General features: G+C 38.1%; 1 protein-coding gene across 8 annotated transcripts in view; it reads left to right on the forward strand.

Moving 5' to 3' along the window:
• atg13 (ATG13 autophagy related 13 homolog (S. cerevisiae)) overlaps positions 1-24,086 on the forward strand; it is a 71,725-nt gene that overhangs the window by 17,388 nt on the left and 30,251 nt on the right. For 7 of the 8 annotated variants that reach the window (XM_069896319.1, XM_069896302.1, XM_069896294.1 and 4 more), the window contains 6 exons: positions 2,351-2,397; positions 2,708-2,848; positions 4,467-4,507; positions 5,617-5,713; positions 14,712-14,810; positions 23,464-23,557. In XM_069896319.1, the coding sequence (XP_069752420.1) occupies positions 2,351-2,397; positions 2,708-2,848; positions 4,467-4,507; positions 5,617-5,713; positions 14,712-14,810; positions 23,464-23,557 (519 nt within the window). The remainder of the gene's footprint in view (positions 1-2,350; positions 2,398-2,707; positions 2,849-4,466; positions 4,508-5,616; positions 5,714-14,711; positions 14,811-23,463; positions 23,558-24,086) is intronic. The other variant, XM_069896314.1, reaches the window with a different exon arrangement.

The following is a 24,086-nucleotide window of genomic DNA, read 5'->3' on the forward strand; positions in this document are numbered from 1 at the left end:
TGGATCTTAAACCCTGGTCAGTAAGTCACATACTAAAAGAATCTAATTAACCAATCAAAAATTAAAATCGTATCACTTGTGGAATGACAAGTTATTTAAACCTTGATTTTGTTGTAAATGTACAATTAAATAAAATGTATCAAACTTTGAAAGACCTTAGAAAATAGATAAAATAAAGCCTGATCTTCTGAAAGGCAAAGATCAGAAAAACATAAATGCCAGTAAGAAAGTTTAAAATTGGAGCATGGAAATGAAACAAGTACAAGAATCATACTGATTCTTTCTATAATTCAACTGCTTGCCAGTCTTTGAAAGTTATTGATAATTGGTTCCCTCTCACCTGATTTTTTTTTTAATCTCCAAACATGACTAATTCTTTGGAAGTATCTTAACCCTCACAATAACGTATTTTTGATGCAAATAATAAAAATAACATGTTTTAATATTTCATCCCCTGTGCTTGATGTTCACTAGACTCTTACTCAAGAATCAGTTCCAGAACTAAGTAATGATACCTAACCACTATTTGTTGATGAATCATAAACTACCAGTTTTTACTTTTCAGTCTCAGAACAGCTAAACTAAAATGCACATTTTCTTGGTAGGAGACAGGTGCAGGTAGAAGTTTAACACAGATTCTTTCATAATCCATCCCTCAGAACTGAGTTAAGCATTTCCAATTGGTGTGTTTTTCTAATTTTGCTGGTTTGTTCTTTTGTTTTTAATTTTGGGAAAAAATCTGTTCTTTAAATAAACAGCCACACTGTAGGAATGTTGTTCATGCACCTTTTTTCATTAGTGCAGATACCTCTTGTGTCTCAGGTTATCAATATATTCCAATATTTGTTTTTCCTTGCTCTTTACCTTCTAGAAGATCAGGTTTTATTTTTATCTCTGTACTAATCTCTTTTAATGTTTGATACACATTTTTAAACTTTAAAATTAAGAAGCTGAAGTAACTTCTCATTCCATTTCTTAAATGATGTAATTTCAATTCTTTGTTGCTGTCACTGTTACATTTGTTTCATTTTTGTTGACTTTTTTTGGGATCTTAGCATTGCTGAGAAGGCCCTCCCTAGTTCATCTCAAAGTATTGGTGAACCACTGCCTTAAACATTAGATTTATTCTGGTATGTTTGGCATTGCCTCAATTACACAAGTGCTGTAGTTATGATGTCATGGGTATGGGTCTGTCTATCTTTCTTTGTACTCCCAGGGTCCTCCCCTTGAACTTCCTCCTTTAGCTTTCTCCTTGAATTGATCACAAGACGATGGGACCATTTCCACTAAGGCTGGAGGTTTGGTTTGAGTGCCATGACCTATCCACGCCTTGTGCATTGCCTGCCTGTGGTCACAATTGTACTGAAATTATCGATTGAGGCCACAAGGGTTTCACTTCACATGTAGAAACAAGACAAATGAAAAATAAACTTGCTCTCTTGGTTTTCCTGTTGGCTACACAGAGAAATGCACCAGCAAATGATCTAGCAGCAAGTCACACCCTTAACCTTGACCTATACACTTTATCCATTGGATTAAATGTCATTAACATGATAGGGTCAGGGTAGAGGGTCTAGCAAATGAAACACTTCCTGAATCCTGTTCATTATTGGCAAGTTTTACCGTCTTGTAATAACTTGTATAGATACTGCCACACTCCACAAGTAATTTGGAACCAGAATAGGGAATTTGCTTTGTTCCTCGTGTCATTTGACTGTATTCATTACCAGTGCTGGCCTCTGAGGCTACAGCATGTACAATTATCTAAATGATCTGCAGGATTTATGCTAATTTACTGAACTAGCATCTTCCTGTCCTGCACAAGAACCAGCAACACTGGAATGGTAACAGTTCCAACAATAAAGCTGCATTTTCATCAATGCTCCTTATTGCTTTTGGATCAATGGAATTTCCTCTCTATCACCATTGTCGTATTTCCAGATGTATAAGGGGGAATTTTAAGGTCCAGTAGTGGTGGGGATGGAGAATAAATGCAGGTGGTATTATGACCTTCATCTCAAAGGAACCTCTTTTAAAAACAATGTACAACTGAAAATGTTATCATAATATTATTATTATTTATTGTGATTATTTTTCTATGCTTTTTTGAATCATACCATTGCAAATCAAACATTTCAATGAGGCAAAGAAAAAAATGATAATTTAAGGCTATAATTATCAGTCAGTAACTGGAATAGTGCACTCACAAACAAGTCAATACAATGTACAGGTAAAATGAGAGTCGACATTTGTCACTGTCATTTCAGCTTGGGGATTTTAGCCGTAAATCCTAATACCTTTTCATGGTCAAAATTGTTCGGAAACATGTCATTTTCCATTTTTATTCCAGGGAGATTCTATGGAATTGGAAACATGGTGTTTGGAAATGAGTGAAAAGTAAGTTTTTTCCTTTGAGAATAAGTTTAGATTTAAAGCAAACCCACATTCTGTTGGTAAATTATGGGGGATTTGAGAACAAGCTCTGCTTTCCTCAGTCATTCTGGAGCTTTACATTATTGGAGGAGTGACAGGGTTGTCCTGTGTTGGAGTGGTGAAGGGCTCTTGCTTAAAATCCTGGTGATCAGATTGCTGCTGGTTCAAATAATAGTTTTCAGCTACTTTATCATAGATGTCAAATGGAATGAAAGTCTAATCTATTTTGGGTTGGCTTATTTTTCCTACAATTTTATTCTTTTGTGTTTGTCAGGTGTGATAAAGAGATTAAGATTTCCTACACTGTCTACAACAGACTGTCATTGCTGTTGAAATCACTCCTTGCAATCACAAGAGTGACACCTGCATACAAATTATCCAGAAAGCAGGGACATGACTATGTAATCCTCTACAGGTAAGAGGCCACTTCCGAACTGCTTCTCATGTTCTAACCTTGTCAAACCGTGCATCTTGGCGCCTCACAGTTCGGCGGGCAGCAACCTCCTTTGAAGAAGACCGCAGAGCCCACCTCAATGACAAAAGGCAAAGGAGGAAAAACCCAACACCCAACCCCAACCAACAAATTTTCCCCTGCAACCGTGTCTGCCTGTCCCGCATCGGACTTGTCAGCCACAAACGAGCCTGCAGCTGACGTGGACGTTTACCCCCTCCATAAATCTTCGTCCGCGAAGCCAAGCCAAAGAAAGAATACTTATGGGGTTTGGTTTATCTCCACTCAAATTGTAAAAGGAGTGGGATAAATATCTTATTGATAATAATTCGTCCCCCTAAGGTAGTTGCAACTGAGGAGACACATTTGAAGCTTATCTGAATCTATGAGTGGCTTGCTAGATAACTTCAGAGGAAACTAAATTACACATTGAAATTACACACTAACCAAAAATGTCTTTGTTTATCTTCTCAACTAACCAGTAATTGTTTACAACATTCCACAACTTTTATTGGTTACTTAATTAGTGTAAGCTTTACCATAGCTTTTTGAACTGACTCCAGATTCTCTCACATTGTGGAATTTGATATTGTTTTCAGTGGATTATTATTAATCCAAGATTTAGGATTACACTGCAAGAAACCTAAACAATCTCCTGCCATCTCTAAGTTGTTTTTTTTCCTAGTGATTTTCCCCACACAACTTAATTTTCTTTTTGCAGAAATACTGAATTTGTGGCAGTTATTTCCCTGAATATATATTTACAGAAAATTTATTTTGGTATGTTCTGGATTTGAAACCAATGCAAATGATTCACTTAATGACACCATCTCCCCAATAAAGGGTCCCAACCTGAAATGTTGACTGACCATTTCTACCCTGCCTTACCTGCTGAATCCTCCAACAGTTAGTTCAATGTTTGATTCCATTTCCTCATCAGCTTTTGGGTTAAATCCAACATTGGTTCAGGCATTGGAAACTCATTGCTCAATAAATCTACTTCTATTGTGTAATTAAATTTGTCATGTCACATTAGCCTCAGGAAAGGCTGGTATCAAAAAGGGAAGAAGGTCAACCAGATAAAGTTAAAGCAAAGTGTCACTTGGGAGGAAGTATTCAAGAATAAAGTATTCCTCAAAATAGGAAGAAAAGTCATTTTGTAAATTATACAACCTGAGAGGAAGCATTTGAAATGATGGAAAGTTGTTTATGGTCTTTTTCAGACATTGTATTATCATCTGTCAAATTGACATGGTTATCCATCTCCTACATATTATTTGAACCTTGAGGTTTATCTAGTGCCTAGCAACATGAAATGCATTCATTTCCTTTTGAAATGGCTGTAAGTGGCACTAAAGATGTTATCCACCCAAAAGCCTTCTCCTAAAGCTACTTTTACAGATACATCACATTGACATTTTTATGTGTTGAATGTACCCTGTCTTTCCTTGGGCAGTGGAAGTATTTTTCACACATTGTCTCTTCCATTTTCCTAATATGCTCAATTATTGTAAGACTTGGTCATTCTCTTTTACTTAAGTACCGGATGAGATGTAAATGCTTTCTTTTTTCAATTTTGCAGGATATATTTTGGAGAGGTGCAGCTGAGTGGCCTGGGTGAAGGTTTGTTTGTAAATTTTATATCCACTCTCTATGTCAGATTTTGTTGTTCATGCCAAGGTATGAAATTGCATTACTAGCTTTTTATCCTGACACCCATGATGATAAACCAGCCGGAGGTTAAACTGGCCAGCCATCAGGGGCCCTGCTTCCCTCACTCCCTTACCACTCATTAGTACCCTGGGTCTCATGCTGTCTTTCCATTCGTTAGAAAATTTGCTACAAAACTGTGTAAAATCTAAATAAAGTAAATCAAAGGTGAGTTGGGTTATTAATGGAAATAATGTAAAATGGCTTGGGAAATTGTTGGTCAAACACCACTGAAGTCCAAAGTGTGCTTGATTGTTGGTTTAGTGAACTTTTTTTTAAATATAATGTTTCAGTTAATACTAACAAGATTGTTTCTGGCTCATTTGAAGGTCATATCAGCTAACTGGTATTGGTGTTACTTGTAGATTCGATCAGCTATAGCTTTCAAGCTAATTTGTCCAATGAACACTGCAGCTCCTTTGCCACAATAATGTAAACTAAAATGACAATTTTTAAATGAGAATTTCATGTTAAGTAGTTTATTGATACTATCACTTTGACCTATCATGTTCAAAATTCTATTTGGCATCCAGACATCCAAATTTGTCAGTTAACACGAATATTCTTGAGTAGAAGATGCTCAGGTTAGAGGATTCCTTTCGCTAGTTTCTGTAGGCAATTATTTGCTCAGTGGCCTTGTTAAATGGGCCAACTGGATCCTATTATTTTAAACTGCACCCTGTCAAATTCAGTACAATCCTTTATTTTCTGTCCATTGAAGGAATTTCCCAGCTATTTTACCAATGCCAGCCAGTTGGGTTATATTTATGAATGTTAAACATTCAAGCTGATTAAAGCATAATATGCCACACACAAACTGCTTACTACATCTTCATTTATCCAACCAACTGATCCCACCCTGTAAGAGTTAATTTAAAAATCAATTAAGCAAGGATGGTGTGTTTTTTGGTAATTGCAAATCCATGTTAAATAAATAGATATAAATGTTTCTCTCTCTTTATCAATCAGCCTACATTATCCCATTTCCAATGTCAGTATCCCTCCCTTTCTCTTTCTCATAGGTTTTCAGACTGTACGGGTTGGAATGGTCGGAACTCCTGTCGGCACTATTACCCTGTCTTGTGCTTACAGAACAAACTTGGCTTTCATGACTGGCAGGTAAACTCTAATTTCTTTTTCTTTTTTTCTTTGGCTTGGCTTCGCGGACGAAGATTTATGGAGGGGTAAATGTCCACGTCAGCTGCAGGCTCGTTTGTGGCTGACAAGTCCGATGCGGGTCAGGCAGACATGGTTGCAGCGGTTGCAGGGGAAAATTTGTTGGTTGGGGTTGGGTGTTGGGTTTTTCCTCCTGTCTTTTGTCAGTGAGGTGGGCTCTGCGGTCTTCTTCAAAGGAGGTTGCTGCCCGCCGAACTGTGAGGCGCCAAGATGCACGGTTTGAGGCGATATCAGCCCACTGGCGGTGGTCAATGTGGCAGGCACCAAGAGATTTCTTTAGGCAGTCCTTGTACCTCTTCTTTGGTGCACCTCTGACACAATGGCCAGTGGAGAGCTCGCCATATAACACGATCTTGGGAAGGCGATGGTCCTCCATTCTGGAGACGTGACCTACCCAGCGCAGTTGGATCTTCAACAGCGTGGATTCGATGCTGTCGGCCTCTGCCATCTCGAGTACTTCGATGTTAGGGATGAAGTCGCTCGAATTAATGTTGAGGATGGAGCGGAGACAACGCTGGTGGAAGCGTTCTAGGAGCCATAGGTGATGCCGGTAGAGGACCCATGATTCGGAGCCGATCAGGAGTGTGGGTATGACAACGGCTCTGTATACGCTTATCTTTGTGAGGTTTTTCAGTTGGTTGTTTTTCCAGTCTCTTTTGTGTAGTCTTCCAAAGGCGCTATTTGCCTTGGCGAGTCTATCTCGTTGTCGATCCTTGCATCTGATGAAATGGTGCAGCCAAGATAGGTAAACTGGTTGACCGTTTTGAGTCTCTAATATGATCTTGAGATTAGCATTGATGGAGTTGGTATAGACAAAGTTAAGATAAATAAATTTGAATATGGTTTAAAAATTCTTCATCTTTCTTGAATATTGGTGAGGTTGGATGCTTGTATTTGAAGCCTATGCTTCATTTACATTGAAGTATCTTTTATCAGGTCATGTAGCATAGTACAAATAATTTTAAAAATGGTGAGGTGCTGGAGGATTGGAGACTAGCTCATGTTCCGTTGTTTTTAAAAAAAGGATCCAAAAGTAACCCCTGGATATCACAGGCCGGTGAGCCTGACGTCAGTAGTTGTTAAATTATTGGCAGATGTTCTAAGAGATCGGATGTATAATTATTTGGATAGCCAGAGACTGATTAGGGATAGTCAACGGGGCTTTGTGCGTGGTAGGTCATGTTTAACCATTCTCATAGTTTTTCAAAGAAGCCACCAGGAAAGTTGACAAAGTAAAGGCTGTGGATATTGCCGACATGGACTTTAAGTAAGGCCTTTGACAAGCTCCCTCGTGGGAGGGTTAGTCAGAAAGTTTCATATGCTAGGTATTCATGATGAAACAGTGAACTGGATTCGACAATGGCTGGACGAGAGAAGCCAGAGAGTAGTGGTGATTGATTGCTTCCCAGACTGGAGGCCTGCGACTAGTTGTTTGTCATTAATATCATTGATCTGGAATCTCGATGATAATGTAGTAAATTGGATCAGTGAGCTTGCAAATAACTCTTAAGACTGGAGGTGTTGTGGGCAGCGAAGGTTTTCAAAGCTTGTAGAAGGATCTGGTCCAGCTGGAAAAATGGGCTGAAAAATGGCAGATGGAATTTAATGCAGTCAAGTATGAGGTGTTGCATTTTGGAAGGACAAACCAAGAAAGGGCATATGCGGTAAATGGTAGGGCACTGAGGAGTGCAGTAGAACAGAAGGATCTGGAAATACAGACACATAGTTCCTTGAAAGCAGTGTCACAGATGGATAGGGTTGTAAAGAGAGCTTTTGGCATAATGGGTTTCATAAATCAAAATATTGAATACAGAAGTTAGAATGTTATGGTAAAGTTATATAAGGCATTGGTGAGGCCAAATTTGGAGCATTGTGTGCAGTTTTGGACACCTAACTACAAGAAAGATATCAATAAGATAAAAAGAGTGCAGAGAAGATTTACTGAGATATTTCCTGGACTTCAGGAACTGAGTTAAGGGAAAGGTTAAACAGACTAGTAATTTATTCTCTGGAGCATAGAAGAAATAGGGGAGATTTGATAGAGGTATTTAAAATGATGAGGGGAATCGACAGAGTAAATATAGGTAGGCTTTTTCCACTGAGGGGTGAGATACAAACCAGAGGACATGGGTTAAGGGTGAAAGCAGAAATATTTAGGGGGAACTTCTTCATACAGAGAGTGGTGGAAGTGTGGACTGAGCTTCTAGCTGAAGTGGTGAACGCAAGCTCAATTTTAATATTTAAGTATAATTTGGGAAAAATCTTGAATAGGAGAGGTATGGTGGGCTATGGACTGGGTACAGGTTAGTGGAACTAGGAAAAAAAACGGTTTGGCACAGACTAGAAGGGCTGAAGGGTCCTGTTTCTATGTTGTAAAGAAAAGGTCATATAAATCCAGGTGCTGATTTATATGCTTGATGATAATCTCAACCACCTTTGACAGTTGCTCCTTTGTCATGTCTGAATACCCTATCCTTCCAGCTGATCACCGTAGAATTGCATCAATGAACAGGGATAAGGTAAAAATGAACCACATAGCTGTTTGTTCCTGCTCCCAATAGAACTCTACCTCAAAATTTGACAGCACCTCAGAGCAAGATGTGAGAGAGGAGTTTACATTTGCATTGGTTGGATGTGGAAAACAATATTACTTTCCTATTCCCATATACAGGCCCAAATTTAAGTGTGGTTTTGCCAGCAAGTTGCAAGGTTCCTGAACTTAACTGACCAAGCTCTACCAGCAATATCTTGACTACGCTGCCAGGAGCTTGTTGGATTTCCAGTATTTACATTGGGAATCTACTTTCAGTTCTTGTGCAGCATCCACAAGTCCATTCATTTCATTGCCATTTGTGTAAGAATGAATATTTAGACTTGTGTAAAAAATATATTGGGATTGGTTTAATAATCATTATTAATAATCATCTTTAAGTCAAAGATTTGAGTATATTGCTTCCTGTTTTAATTTTTTTATATGTTCCAAAGCATGAGTGACGCACAGTAGTTTTGGAACCCAAAACAGCTTTGTCAAATGCCAAAGATGAGGCCACAGCTTTATTGCCTGGAAAGGGATCCAACCCGGATCCCAGCATACCAAATTATGTCATTTACCATATTTGAAGACATATAAGAAAGACCCCCCCCCCTCCTTTTTTTCCCCAAAAAGATAGCCTCAAAAACCACCCCAGGTCCTATAAGCAAAGGTGACATTTTGATGCTGTAATTTTGGCACTGAAATACAAAAGCACTCAAACTATTCACCCAAGTTCAAGAAGCCCGTGGAGGTTCTACATCTGTCCAGGAAGCAGGCCCGCAGCTTCCCAGACCACCTTCCCTCAGGTGACTCATGTTTTCTGGAGCCACCGCAGTGCAACAGCCGTGTTTGTAGTACATGCCAATGGTACAATCGATCGCTTGGTTTGAGTGGAATGCTAAGACTTTGTTCGACGGGCATGGCCTCCCAAGCAAATTGAATGAGGCACGTGGGTGGGTAGCAGTGAGTGGCTGCCATTCCCCCCTCCCCTACTGCACCTCATTCAATTTGCTTAGGGGGGGGCCGTGCTCATCAAACAAAGGCTCAGCATGGAGCTTGATCACCAAGGCCCAGCACTACCTCAAAGCAAGTGATTGATTGTCTACACCCTGCAGTGGTGGGCCCTGCCCATTGCTATGGTGACCGGCTTCTCTCCCGCCCTCATGCACCTATGGGTCCTGGTGCACCTGTCAATCAATCAGCATTTGTACGGTGGGGGTGAAGCAGCCTGAGTACATGTTGCTCATATGTGAGGAAGCTTTGGCGTCTCAACCATGGAAGGCTGGAGGGTTTTTATTAAGGTGAGTGAAGGCACAAACACACGCTTTATCTACAAGGAGTCTTGCAGGAAGAACCCACTTGCCAACTTTCCAGTAACCTGTAAATATACTAAAGCAAATTTTTCCTCAAATTTCATGCTAAAATTAGTTGGGGGTGGGGGGGAGTCTTATATGCCATCAATTATGGTAAATCATCATCACCATCAATTCCCTGTCACTAAATGTTGAACTCTGGCCACCAAAGTTGGGCAAAATACTCTGGATATGCTGTTTTAAGGAATGTGGTGCATGAGTAATATTCAGGGGGGGGAAAAAAGAGCCTTAATTTGAGTGAACTGTTGCATTGTGCAAGGAATCACATGATAATGGTATGATCTTAATGGTACTTGTATACACAAAAAGCGTCAACCTTCAATAGTGTAAAAGATCAGCTCAATTCTTCAACTTTTTTTCAGCTTGATACAACATCATGATCCCTCAGTGTGCATGGTGTCAATTTGCCATAGTAATCCTGTATCTTTAACATTTATCTATGTGTAAGCCAGTCAGTAGGACATTACTGTACTGTGGTTGAGGTATGAATGGAAGATTAGCACCTGATTAGGGGAGAGAAAATTGAAATAATTTAAGCAAGATTGCTGATAGGGTATGGAAGGACGGTTTTGCAGCGGAGAAGACCATAATGATCAACAAAAAATGCTGTAATTGTGGATGTAGTTGGGAAGGGTGATTGTGAAGAAGTGAAATTTCCTTGGAGAACAATTGTTCATTGAAAATATTCAGCTGCCATGCTCTTTACATCTAAATATAACCTTTGGTGGTTTGATTTGCTCTCCTATTAGTTCATTGTTTAGATTTACTTCAGAAAATGAGGCAGTGAATGGCTGTTTTTTTTTGTATAGCAACAGATCTGGAGCACTACACGATTTTAAATGAAATGAAGAGATGAAGTCCTGCTGATTGACTGGTTAAGAAGATCATTTTCTCCAAAAATGAGATTTGGAGCTGATCTTGCTACCATTTTCAAAAGTGGACTGACTGATTAAGCAGGAAGTATTTCCAACTTGTGGACAAATGGAGAAGATTTTAAAAAAAGAATACAGAAAATAAATTTTAAAAGTTATAGATATAATTTCATAAGCAAAAGAAGCTTTAAAAAGTATTAAATCCTTTGCAAAAAATGTTTAGAGATGTAGAATAGAGCAAGGAGTTGCCATGAGAAGAATAACTTTCTATGATTCCTTGGTTGAATTGCAATGCAGAAAGCATCACACCCTCATCCACGCTCCTGAAATATGTTAAACTGGTTGCTTAACAAGTCAAAGTTTACACATGGTACTTTTGAAAATGTAACAATCAATGAAGAGGATAGTGAGCTAGCAAGAGAGTCGTATCTCAAGAATCAGTGTTTTCTGAAAAGGTTAGAAGGGATGAAGAGGACATTCACCAGAATGTTGCTAGGACTGGAGGACTTGAGTTATAGGGAGAGGTTGAATTGGCTGGGTCTTTATTCCTTTGTATTGGAGCTAAGGGGTGACCTTGGAGAGTTTTTTTTTAAATTATGAGGCAGATGGATAAAGTGAATGCTCCCAGTCCTTTTTCATGAGTAGACAACTCTAGAATGAGAAGACACAAGTGTAAGGTGAGAGGGGATAGATTTAAGAGGGACTAGGGCAATTGTTTTTATTCAGATAATAGTACATCTATTGAATGAACTACCAGTGGAAGCTAGAGAAACTGGTACAATTACAACTTCCAAAAGGCTTTTGAACAGATATATGGATTGAAGAGACTTAGAAGGATGTGGACCAATGCAGTCAAATGAGACTATCCCAGAATGACAACTTTGTTAGCATGGATATTGAGTCAAAGAGCCTGTTATGTGCTTAAAACAGAAGTCTAAAATGCCAGGAGACATTTAAACACAGATGATTCATTTTTATCGCAAATGTCAGGAGAGGCAAGAACAAAATAAAATCTGAATAAAAACATGGAGCAGATCATGGCCAATCTGATTGGAGACTCAGCTCTACTTTTCTTCTTGTTCTCACATTTTTGGATTCCTTTTGGAATTTGCCATTAAAATCTGTTATTAGTCACAATTGTTTTGAATAATTCAACATTCATGATTCTCTGGCCATGAAGATTTGCAAAATTTACATTCCCTGATTGAAGAAGATCTTCAAATTGGCAACTACATATCCAAACTATGCCCGTTCATTCTCAAAGTGAAACATCTTATCAATATTAACCCTGTCAAGCCTCCTCAGAATTTGTACCTTTCAATAAGATTATTCTTATGAACTTGGAGTATTCATGCAATCCTTAATTCGATATGGACTAGAAGGACCAAGTTGGCCTGCCTCTGTGCTACAATTGTTATATAGTTAATTTAAAAATATGTTCATCCCAAAAATTAGCTTAGTGGTACTAGTGGTGTATGTGCAAGGACACCTGCATCCCTCTAACAGCATTTTGTGGTCTCTATCTATTTAAGCAATTATCTATTTCTCTATCAACATTATTTCTCATGTTCCTACATTATTCTCAATCTGCCAATTTTCAGTATGTATTGCTTATCAAAATTTGTTTTCTCACAACTTGATATCCCACCTACCTTTGTATCATTTAATTTGTTTATAATATGCTTGGTCATTTCATCTAAGCTAATAATATTGTTGAGGCCCAAGCACTGGTTCCTGTGGCACCCCTCTAATTTTGCAGCTTGACATCCTAAAAATAACTTGTATATCACGAAACTCCAATTTCTCTTGGTTAGCCAGTCCCAAATCTCTGCTAATATCCCACAACCCTTGGCTAATGGATGAATCTTTCACTTGACGCTGTCTTGAATGCCTTGTGTAAATTCAAATATACTTCTTCCAGTGGTGCCCCTTGTACATTCAGCTGTTTATGGCCTTGAAGAACACCATTCAATCTGTCAAGCATGATTTTCTAAATATCCTGCTGTTACTTCCAATCCACATCCCTTCCCTGATTATAAATTACATGGTTCAGTTTTAACGTGAATACAAGAATAGAGACACCTTGTGAAGATGACCAGACAAATGAGAATTTCAAATTGGGATTGTTTAAATAAGCACAAGATTCATGGCTGACTAATAAAAATACAGTGCTTTAAAGCAAGGGTTTTTTAATGTTTGTTTGGCTCCATTTTGGAAAATTTTATGAAGGAAACAAGGATGATAAAAGCAGAGATATTTATTAGAAATGTTAAAAGAAATTAAGGATGAGTAAGGATAATAAGAATCAGTGAAGCTGATTATCATAGCTGTCAATACACAGTCTGCAATTTCTGCAACATTGCAGTTTATCTAGGACGCTACTAAAATAAGAAGTTTCTAAATTACTGAGGATCTATCTGTATACCTGACACTATGAAGGCAAGCAGAATTAACATTGCAGGGATATACTGACAAGATCCAAATGCTACATTTTAATAAAGGTCTTCTTCCTTTTGCTGCACAGAATTCCCTTTTATTCACAACACAGATTAATTCCACATTGTTGTTAGTGCTTCCTAACATTCAGTGAACTTGTAAAAAGATAGTATAGGAGCAAAGAATGCTGACCATAAAAAATACTGAGTCCTGATTGAAGAATTTACAGTACTTTAATTGAAATAGTTGAGAGGGCAGATTTATTGTTTTCTGTGCTGTTATCTTTGGTATGGATGGTTAAGATTCTCTAAGTTGACAAGAGGGTGATTAAAAATTTGAAATGAAGGAATAAGCATGCCAGCTTTTGAAATCAAACCTCTTTCCTATAATTAATTTGAGAGAACTTTTGAACTGTTTTCATTTTGAAGTAAATATTGGCAACACACTTGCATAAAAAGAACCTTTTTGCTCTAGCCTAAGGGACAAATATAACATTGTAATTCAGTAGCCTTCCAATTAGCTGAATTTACATTAGAAACTGCAGCAGTCTTTCAAATTAATTTCAGCAGATTTTAAACATTGCTCAATTAAATAGGGTCTATTAGAGTTGTCATGTGTTGTGAGGCATATGTTTTAGAATTATCAATCACAAGCCATACCATGTAATCTTATAGTAATTAAAAATTACCCAAATACTGATATTTCCCACTGACATCAAATTAAATAAAGAAAAACACAATTTTGTAAAGTAAGAGACATTGTAGAATGGCTTTAATGGATTTTAGTAGAAAATAATTGCTTTTTCTGATGAGTGAATCGATGAAAAAGAATCATAAATAAAAGAAAGAACACTGGGCAGAAATTTATTTTCATGCTGTGTTGCTTAATTCTGAAATTGCCCTGACTACCCTGCCTCGGTGTCTATTTAAAGGGAAACTTAAAAGGAAAGTATTTTAAGAGAGCAATGTAGAGGGCTATGCAAGAGAGAGGGGCATAATATATAGTTTTGAATTACCGTTATGCAAAGCTGATATGTAACCTAAGGAGTCAAAATACCTCCACTCCTGCCTTAGAAAAGGAGCTTTATCACTGCATACTTTATAAATTAGTAGTGACTCTAATCTAATCTTGTGAATGAGAAGACAGTTTGAAAATATCATTATTTCCATTTCATGGTCCATATTTTGTTCTTTTGGGTTTTTCTTTTTCTTTCCATCATTCATTCCCTGAGGCAGAAAAATGCCAGATAATCTGTGTTCCTTGAGGCTTCTTGTAATTCAGACATTGAGAGCAGACAGATATCCAACTCGTATGTAATTGCATTCCATATTTTAATTTGTTTGTGATTGTTAGAATCGCTTGAACCTTTTGTTGCTTTAGAGTTATTAAATCTGAGGCAAATTAGAACATTGAAACAAAATAGCTCTAAAATTAAAGCAACCTATAAATGTTCAGACCACATAGACATGAGGAGAGACTTGTGGAATCTTTCTCCACTTGACTTGCACCATTAAATAATTTTCTCCCTATTTATCAGAATAGCTCTCTCTGGTTATTCTTCACATGCTATTACTTTGATAATATTACGAGCTATTTTGACAAGTGGTCTATTACTAAACTGGATCTTTGTCCTACTGCTTAACATAATTAGTTAAACAGGGAACCTAATTGATGTCATTATTAGGAGCTCTTTTAAGTTGTAATTTTTACTTTGAATTATTTCACAGGCAGCTGGAGCGGACCCAGCCAATCATGGGAATTATCATAGACCACTTTGTAGATCGTCCCTTTAGTGGATCATCACCACTGCACCCATGTAACTACAGGTGGGACAGTACCAATAGTCATTAAATATAAAGTGTACTTTGATACTGTACTGTAGAATCAAGGTTTAGGTAGTTTATCGAAATGGGCAGACAAGTCCATTCTGAAAAATAACATGTAGCTTAATTCCCAGTAAATATTTTGTGGAATGGATGTCACTGATGAGCTTGGTGAGCTCTTCTGAGTTGTGTAGTGCAAGCACACCAATGCTATGTTTTTAATGTTAGTTTGAAATTATGGGCAAATAACATTTCCCAATTTTTAAAACTCAAATATTTTTGAAAAACAGAATGAAGGTAATTCATCATTATTTTCTTGTTTATTTCATTTCATTTTGCATGTTTTTTTTTGTTATATATTTCTTACTTGTTTTTTCAGTTTTGAATAAATGTATTGTACTATACAAGTATACCCCATTTTACAAATACTTGCTTTTCGAAAATTTGCTTTTACGAAGAAACCTGTGTTTTGAATGAGAGTTTTGGCTTTCAGAGTAGTGAATGGGTCTTCGCTTTACGCCATTTAGGCTTTCGAAAGGTTTTATAGGAATCCTCTAGTTTTGTAAAGTGGGATATACCCGTGTTTATAAATGCAAACTTTTAAGCAGTGTCTTCGTTTTCAATTACTGCAATCTCAAAAGCATGGTGCATAAATGCCAACAAAATCAGAAACCGAGGAAGAGCTAACAGCTATGGCATGGGTAACTGCTTTCATATAAAATTGTCCAATCCAAAGATTCAAGGAGATCGCACTGATCGGATAGCACATTCTCTGCTTTGTGAACAATGGAAATACATCCCCACCTCTTCCCCAGTACTTCCAGAACGTTATAAGCACAAACTTTCATAAATAATACGATACAAAGGAATGCTGGAGAAACTTGACAGGTCATGCAGCACATATTGGAAGTAAAGGGTAACCAACATTTTGGCCTGAGCCCTTCTTTGAGGTATAAGCAAAAAGGAGGCATGTGCTATCTTTATTCAGACCTGAAACGTAAGTCACCCTTTAATTCCTGTAGATGCTGCGTGATCTGCTGAATTTCCCAGCACTTTTGTGTATTGCATTACAATCATCGAATTTTCTATTTGACAACTTTCTTAAAGAATGCACAGTTTGGGAATCTATGAGTAGTAAAGTGAATCTACTCTGAAATGAAACTGAAATTGACTGAAGTTAAAGGGTGATTAAGGCTAGATAAGAATAATAACTCCTTAACCAGTAATGAGAGAAAAAAAAAGCGATATTTCAGAAATATTAACGAACAAAAGTGTGTTGAATATGAGGCCCTGGAAATTCAAAAGAAGGTTGTGCAGTTGTAAATGGCTTGACCAATAGTGCCTGCTTATGAATCTCAACTCCCATCTTTTCTGTGGGATTTTGCTTTACTGTTCCCTTTTTTTTTCTGGTGTAAAATGCACCACACCCCGATTCCCAATTATATCAGCAATGGCACAACTCAGGAAACTTCCACCTTCCCTGCTCTGAAAAATGCCACTTCTTATTTACTCTTGGAGCAGCCACATCTTACCAATCCAATATCCATGAAATAATGCTGTTAAAAGAGGCATTCTTAAATTGCTTTATTTGTCCTTGATAAGCTTTGTGACTAAGTATAGGCTCTGTGGTGAGCCTAAATTGCCTTGTTCATGTTGGTCACAGTCGTTCTCAAGTTCCTAGCCTTGGGACTATTCTAGACCTGCTGCTACTGATTTCTCATACATATGACCATTTATTCTCACTATTGAATTCAAACTCTTCCAAAGGAAAAAAAGATGCATCTGCTTTCCTTCAGCCCACAGGCTTGGAATGGATGAGGGCCTGAGATGACATTGCAAGCTTCCCTTTGATCAGTCATTCATTGGTAACCTTTGTTGCCACCCTCTTGGCACGGTGAACTTGCTTTTTGTGAATAATGTTCTTTAGGTCCCCCGATCCTAATTGGGGCATGTTATTCCCCACTTACCCCCAGCCCCACCCCTTCCAACATTCAGTCACAGTCTATTCAATCACATCTATTCATTCAGTCACCATGTTTTAAGGGAACTAAAAGAGTTGCTTCTTTAAAGAACTGGTTTGTCCCTTTAAGAACCAAATACAGATGACCCTGCGAGGATAAATTCTGGTAGCTGCGAAAACTTTCAACAGGTTAATAGAGGACACTGATTCAGTCCAGTATGACATAGGAACTCAACAGTGACAATCCCAGAGCTCATTTTTCATGGTATTTTGACAAACAACATTAGGGTGATTTGTGTCCTCTTTCAATGTTACTAAAAAAACAGTGACGCAACTTCCTGGCACATACTTTTGTCATCAAACCAATTGTTGGCTAGCTTAAAATGGGAAAAAAAATACTGCAGATGTTGAAAATCTGAAATAAAAGCACTTGAGGAAAGAGAAGCAGTTAACGTTTCAGTTTGAAGATCTTTCATTAAAGCTTTAGATTGCTTGAAGTTCCTTCTGTTTTTCAGTGATTTCCTCACATTTTAAGTTGTAAATATTTCAGATAAAGAATGTAAATGGAGTCTTTCCCATATAGAATTTGGGGGGGGGGGGGGAGGGGGTTGTTGAATGGGAGGGAAATCAACGACGAGTGTGTTGGAGGCTATGTGAGCAAAGAGCATGGTTAGTAACGTCCAGCATATGCAAAAAGCCAACTTGCTCTTAACGTTGAAATATGAGGGGGTAGTGTGGTGCATGCCCACAGAAAAATTGGAAGGATGAAATGTTAATTGTCATATTTGTTATTAATGATGTGTAAAATAGGTTGTGTTTTGGGTGCTGTTTGAGAACACATGAAATGCTAAAAAAAAGCTTGTTACATCGCACGATTGTTATGGGCATGGAGCACATCATTCATTTATTTAAAACATTTTTGCATCGTTCTATTGATTCCTTTTGCCATCTTGTGAAGCTAATCTGCATATCAATAACTTCAGAAATCCCAGAAAAGTACACATTCAGAAAACTGTATTTCTGTGGTAATGCAGAATGGTTTTTAGTGTTACAATGGCAGTATATTTTATTCAATATTAACATCCACTTTGTCTTTTCTAGTTGCAAAATAATTAAGCTGATACAATATTACATAGCGATCTTACTTTCCTGTTTGTATGGTATATTTTCAATTAATTTTTCATCCCTCAAGTTTCTCTGAATCAAGAGCCTAAACCTACTGTGAGAATAGTTTGGTGACATATTCTCTAATTTCAATTCCTTAACCCAGGGATGGGCTATCTTTTCATTTTTAATTTAGTCATATAGCATGGTAACAAGCCATTTCAGCCTATGGGTACAAACCGGGGGTGTAGGCTAATTGGGTGGCACGGACTCGTTGGCTGAAATGGCCTTTTACCATACTGTATGCCTAAATTAAAAATTAAAGGTTGGCCACCCCTACCTTAACCTTGTTCATTTTCATTTGAGTGGGCTAACAGGCTGGGGATAGCATGCACTCAAATTTGCAACTTCTGAAGAGAGGGGAAGGGCCTGGAATACGGGTGCAGAGACCCTGTGACCAACATATTAAAGAAACAGTACACTTTTTGATCGGGGGCCATTTTAAGGGACCAGCACTTGGAGAAGCATCTCTTTGAAGGGATTCTGTGCTGAAGTAGCCTTGTGTGGTAAAAGACAAGTTGTCTGAATTCTCTCTGTAAGGAGAGTGAATATACCCCACCGTGGCCAAAAGAACAGTCACTTTTGAAGGAGGATTTGTGTGCCAAACCGTGACCAAAACGGAAGGTCACTTTGAACAGCTGACCCACGAAAGGGTTCTGGAAGCATAAAAATACTGCATTTGGATTGTGACCATTGTGAAGGTTATTTTGGCTGACCCATGAAAGGGTTCTGGAAGATTTGTGAAAATCACTCACTTCCTGTCTCCTGTGCAAAGAAAAGAGCAGTTTTGATTGCCACTCATCTGAAAAGAGCATTTCTTTGGAAGCACTTTAACAAGTGACAACAGTGTGTCACCCCGGTCTCTCCCATCTACTCCATGATTACTACTTTGATCAATTTAAAGCCTGCGTGTCAACACTGGGTTTTCTGAGACTGGATTTCGAACTGAAGTTTCAGAATTGGGACTGAATTGTAATGGTTTGGGATAGTTTACATGCACGCACATAGTTGGGGGTTAAGTTTAGATAAGGTGTATATATTTGGTAAAATATTATTTTAAATAACCTCTATAACACTGTCTTTCTATTGCTGTTTTTGAGTACGTAACATATGTAATGTGGGATTGTCTCTCCTTAGCGTGTTTGCCTCCCTCAGGGTTTAAACTTTTTATCCCAAATAATATCTTGATCATCCTCATACTGGTTATTCCTCATGATATTGTCCCACCTTCTCAAAATGCTCACATTTGAGGGTGCTTGATATACAAAAGGCCGAGTGATCCATGGCTGTAATTGCAATACTCCAGAGTCACCAATTTGTACCTTTGATTAACTTTTCAAAGTTTAAACTAGCTGGATATATTTATCATGACTGGAACAAACTACTGTGGTTACAAGTCTATTGATTAGGAGCATAGTAGATTAATTATGGAAATTGCATCCTGTGCAGAAAGTTAAAGCTTAAGGAAAGAAAATAATCAAAGGATTTCATATTGGTGGAGGTCAGTGCCACAGGGCGATTGTCATTGAGGCCTGTTATTGTCCACCTCTTGGGTACCAGGATGATGGTGTTGTCCTGAAACCAGATTGGATGATGGACTGCCGCAGTGAGGTGTCGAAGATGCTTCCGGTTGCTCTCTATTCTCTTCTCACTTAGACTGAATCCATTCTCCTTGTAGAAAAACATCTCTATCCTAACCTGCATTCAGCTCCACTTGTATTTCTTTACTTTTCATGCTGTGCATTAGCTTCCATTCCAATGCATTCAAAATGGTGCTGTTGTCCTTTTTTTTTTTACACCTAAAATCTCTTCAGCTAACCTTGCCTACTTTTCTTGGACTTTCACCTGCATATTTTTCACTTTGCATTCTTGCTGTTTGAATCAACTTGGTCCAAAGGTCTCCATCTTCCTGTTTTTTTAAATACTCAGATAATCTTATGTCCCCCTTTTTAACATGCATTCTTTGACTTGGCAGAACTCTTTGTCCATTTAGTCTGATATGATTAAGTTGAATGTTTTTCCATTTGAAAGGTGCACTGCATATACAAGCATTCAGTGTTCTTGGCTGAGTCCAATGCCAGTGTTACTTTGTGGTAGGTAGCTTTAATAATTCTCCAAGACTGCAACTTGGTTCCACATTTGCCGTGCTGGCATTAATTAAATGAGAGGCAATACATTCCTTTCTTTGTCTACTTGAAGGTTGCAGTTTCCAGAGGAAGTGGAAAATAGCAGCTGTGGTTGAGAACTTCAGGCACCACATGCCCAGCCTCCAGCTTAACCCCCCCCCCCCCCCCCACCCCTCTCCCCAGAGTTTAGCCATGTTTCAGGATTACATACTTGAGAGTGGTGAATCAGAATGGAGAATCCGGAATGTGAGCCTGCATTCTAATTGGCATCAGCCTTCACTGGAGGTGTTCTAGATCAGATTTGCTGACAGAAATATTCCGAATCAGTCCCAAATATTCTTTCCTATTGATTATTCTTAAATGTAGCATTGTTGGAGTGAAAGATTGCTGTGGATCTAATCCGAATGAAAGAAAGATTTACTTAAAAAACAAGATTGTTTATATGTTCAAGGGGTGTGGGCTTCAAAGGGCTGATCCAGCATTTAATTATCGATCCTGAATTGTCCTTTAAAAGGGTGGTGATGAGTTGCCTTTTTGAACAACTGTAGTGCTTGGGGTGACCTCAGAGGGGAGTTATTCCCACACTTTTGCCACCCTTGTCCTGGCTGGTAGAGGCCGTGAGTATAAACGACTTCTACTGTGTTCCATGTTGGAATGAGTGAATAGATATGGATGGTGTACCTATCAAGCAGGCTGCTTTGTTCTATGTGGTGTCGAGCTTCTTTAGTGGCAAGTGGAGAGTATTCCATCATATTTCTGATATAGATGGTGGGAAGGCTTTGGGGAGTTAAGTGAATTGCTCACCACTGGTTTTCTAGCCTCTGAGCTTCTCGTTTTGCCATATTGTATGCATAACTACTCCAGTTCAGTTTATGGTTGATGGTAACCCCAAGGATATTAATAGTAGGGGAATTCAGTTGCTTTCACAGCATCATATTATTGAAAGAAGACAAATATGTTGGACTCGTGCTATTAACTTTTCTCCAGCTGCAGATTGTGGAATTTTATCCTTTTTTAAAATTATTATTTGTTTTCACCTTTCTTCCACCAGTCTTCCCCATTGAAAGCATGTTGGTCTGCAAGATACAAGTTTAATGGAGAGCAATTCTCCTGCTTCCCCAGTGTTAGTCATCTTTTGCATTTTATGTGTAATCAGAATTTCCATTTGTAAATTCCATTTACAATTGTAAATTCCAGTTTCAGCAAATTAATCAATTGGTTTTATATAAATCCATTGAGTTCAACCACTGTATTCTGAACAACTAAAGTACAATTTATACATTTAATTTTTAAATTCAAATCATAAATCAATTTCATTGACCGGCCATTGATGAAGCCCCATCAGACCAACATGGTATGATAAAATGGCTTGCCAAAATAATCAACTATCAGCCACAAAGAAAGAAGCAGGCTTTCCTGCTATCAATACTGAAACGGATGGCTTTTTATTGCTATCTCACAATACAGTAACATACTGAAGGTAACTTTACTGTTCTAAAATTCAGCAATCTTTTTACTAATTCCTTTTATCTAGATAACACTGCTGCCATACACCTCCAGTGATTGGGTGTGTCAGGCAGTTTCCTTGTGGATTTCTCATATTCTTCTTGTTTCCTCAAGTATTCAATTTTCTTATTACATTCCAAAGGCTTAATAGTTGATTAAATGATCACTGTAAATTGCCTCCAAAGTAGGTGGATGGCAGGAGAGATTTCAAGATTCCTTTTTTATCGTACAATAAAATACACATTTTTTTCCCTTTACTTGCCCTCAGGCACACAAAAGGTGCCAATATTTCAGTGCCTCAAGCAAAAAGAGAAGCATAATAGAATCACTTCAGAGACGTCGGGTGTCCATAGATCCCGTCCCTCAAATGCCACTGAGCTCCCTAACCTCTGTAGATGCATGACCTCCCATCTGTTGCAGTGGTGAACCTGAGCTTTTTTTTAGACATACAGCATAATCACAGGCCATTTCGGCCCATGAGTCCACGCCACCCAATTAACCTACAACCCGCAGTACGTTTCAAATGGTGGGAGGAAACTGGAGCCCCCAGGGAAAACTCATGCAGACACGGGGAGAATGTACCAACTCCTTAGAGTCAGCGCAGGATTCAAACCCCAGTCCTGATCGCTGGCTCTGTAAAGACATTGCACTAACTGCTCCACCAATTGTGCTGCCCAGCTCCAGGCATCTAAGTCACCCTCCTTGGCCACTGGTTCTGAACCCCTGAAGTGATTAGAAAGCTATCAATGTCTGAGGACCTTCAAGATTCATGCCAACCCTCAGCATTCTTGAGAGTCCTGATATCTGGTTGCCAAGCACTAGTCTCTAGCAGCCCACACCATGATGTGAAGCCTTTAACTGCTGAACCCCTCACTGCTCCTCCTACTCTATAGGGTCTTTCTCCCAGACTTCTTCCTTTCAGCCGGAGAGTAGGGTGGTATTCTACAACGGTGGTCCATTACTCCACCAGAGCTCTGAACCTCATGGTCTTTACCACTAAGCATGGGCTCTGTCATCATGGGCACGGACCTTTATGGATTCTCCAATATATTAAACAAAATGCTGCTAATCCCTTTCTACAAGCAGTTTAAACCTGTTTGCACCCATGGGAAGAAACCCTGTGGAGGAGCACCGAAAGCAGCTGCATCAATGCTGCCATCCTCAGAGTTGATGAACATGTCAGAAGGTATAGGTTATATTGAATCAAATGAGGGACTGATGAGAATTCTCTGTTAATTTGATAGGTGAGATGACATCCTTTTATGTTATAAGAAAAGATGGTACCTACTTAAGCATTGGATTGCATTGTCAATGAGAAATAACCTTCTCATTGTATCCTATTTTTTAAATTAAATTATTGGGCTTAATAATCTCTGATTTGACATGCAAGTATTTAACATAAACAGTGCCTCTACTGAATGTACTGGGAAATGTAATCAGATCATAAAATGAGAAGTACTCAGTCTGGCAAGTTCACACTTTGGGCGTAACTATCAAACATGACTAAGTGAAATTCATGTTCAACACCTAGGCAAATACTTCAAACAGACAATAATTTAGCATACAATTTAATCAAAACAAAAACATTGTTTTATAATCTGTCCCTGAAAACTTGCTTTCTCATTGTATAGGCTTCAAATCCATTTGTATAGAATTCTGCAGTCATGTACTTGTATTAGTTATTTTCTAAAGAATTGTCCATCAAAGCATTAAAGTAAGAACCAGGTTGAAAAGTACCATCATTGTGGAGTGAACTGGATGCTTATGAAAGGTATAAATAAAATTGTAATGTATTGTTGGTGTAAATCTAAATAAGTTTTAGCTTCACCTGGTATAGGCTCAATGATGGAATGAAAAGGTGCATTAAGTAAATCAAAATCTTTATTAATGGTCTCTTCAGGGCACCTAATGAAGAGGATACAGCGACTCTTCCTTCTGTAGAAGATTCCCAGGAAGTATGTACCACATCTTTCTCTACATCTCCTCCCTCACAGGTAAGAAACATAAAATAACCTTTGTTACTTATAATTCAGTAATGAGGTGCATTCTATGTTAGATCAGACTTGGAAGGACATACTAGCAGTTTTTCAAATGATAGATAAAAATCTAATCAATCCAATAACTTGATATGTTTAATATGGGTGCTTTTTGCAGTAAAGATGGATGGGATACATAACCTTCCCATGTGACTGTGAATAGTGGTTGTTTTATAGGTCTTTAGTTCGGTTGGCTGAAAATTATAACAATACATCACTTAAAATAAAAGACCTTTCTGTTCCAAAAGTTTTATATTTTTGATTCCATATCAAATGTGTAAAACAAATATTAAAATATAGATTAGAATCTAAAGCCAATGCAAATCTAACTCGCTATGCTCATCAGGAATGTCCTCTAGTTGGAGTATTTGTCTTTTGCCCAGTTTTAAGATATTTGTGAGTGATCCATTCATTCAACACTCCTGATCATTTTTAAACAAAGTCACAGTGTCTATCATGAATTGGGCAAAAGATGTATTAACATACA

This window comes from Narcine bancroftii, chromosome 1, assembly GCF_036971445.1.
Source record: "Narcine bancroftii isolate sNarBan1 chromosome 1, sNarBan1.hap1, whole genome shotgun sequence".
Classification (NCBI taxonomy): Eukaryota; Metazoa; Chordata; class Chondrichthyes; order Torpediniformes; family Narcinidae; genus Narcine; species Narcine bancroftii.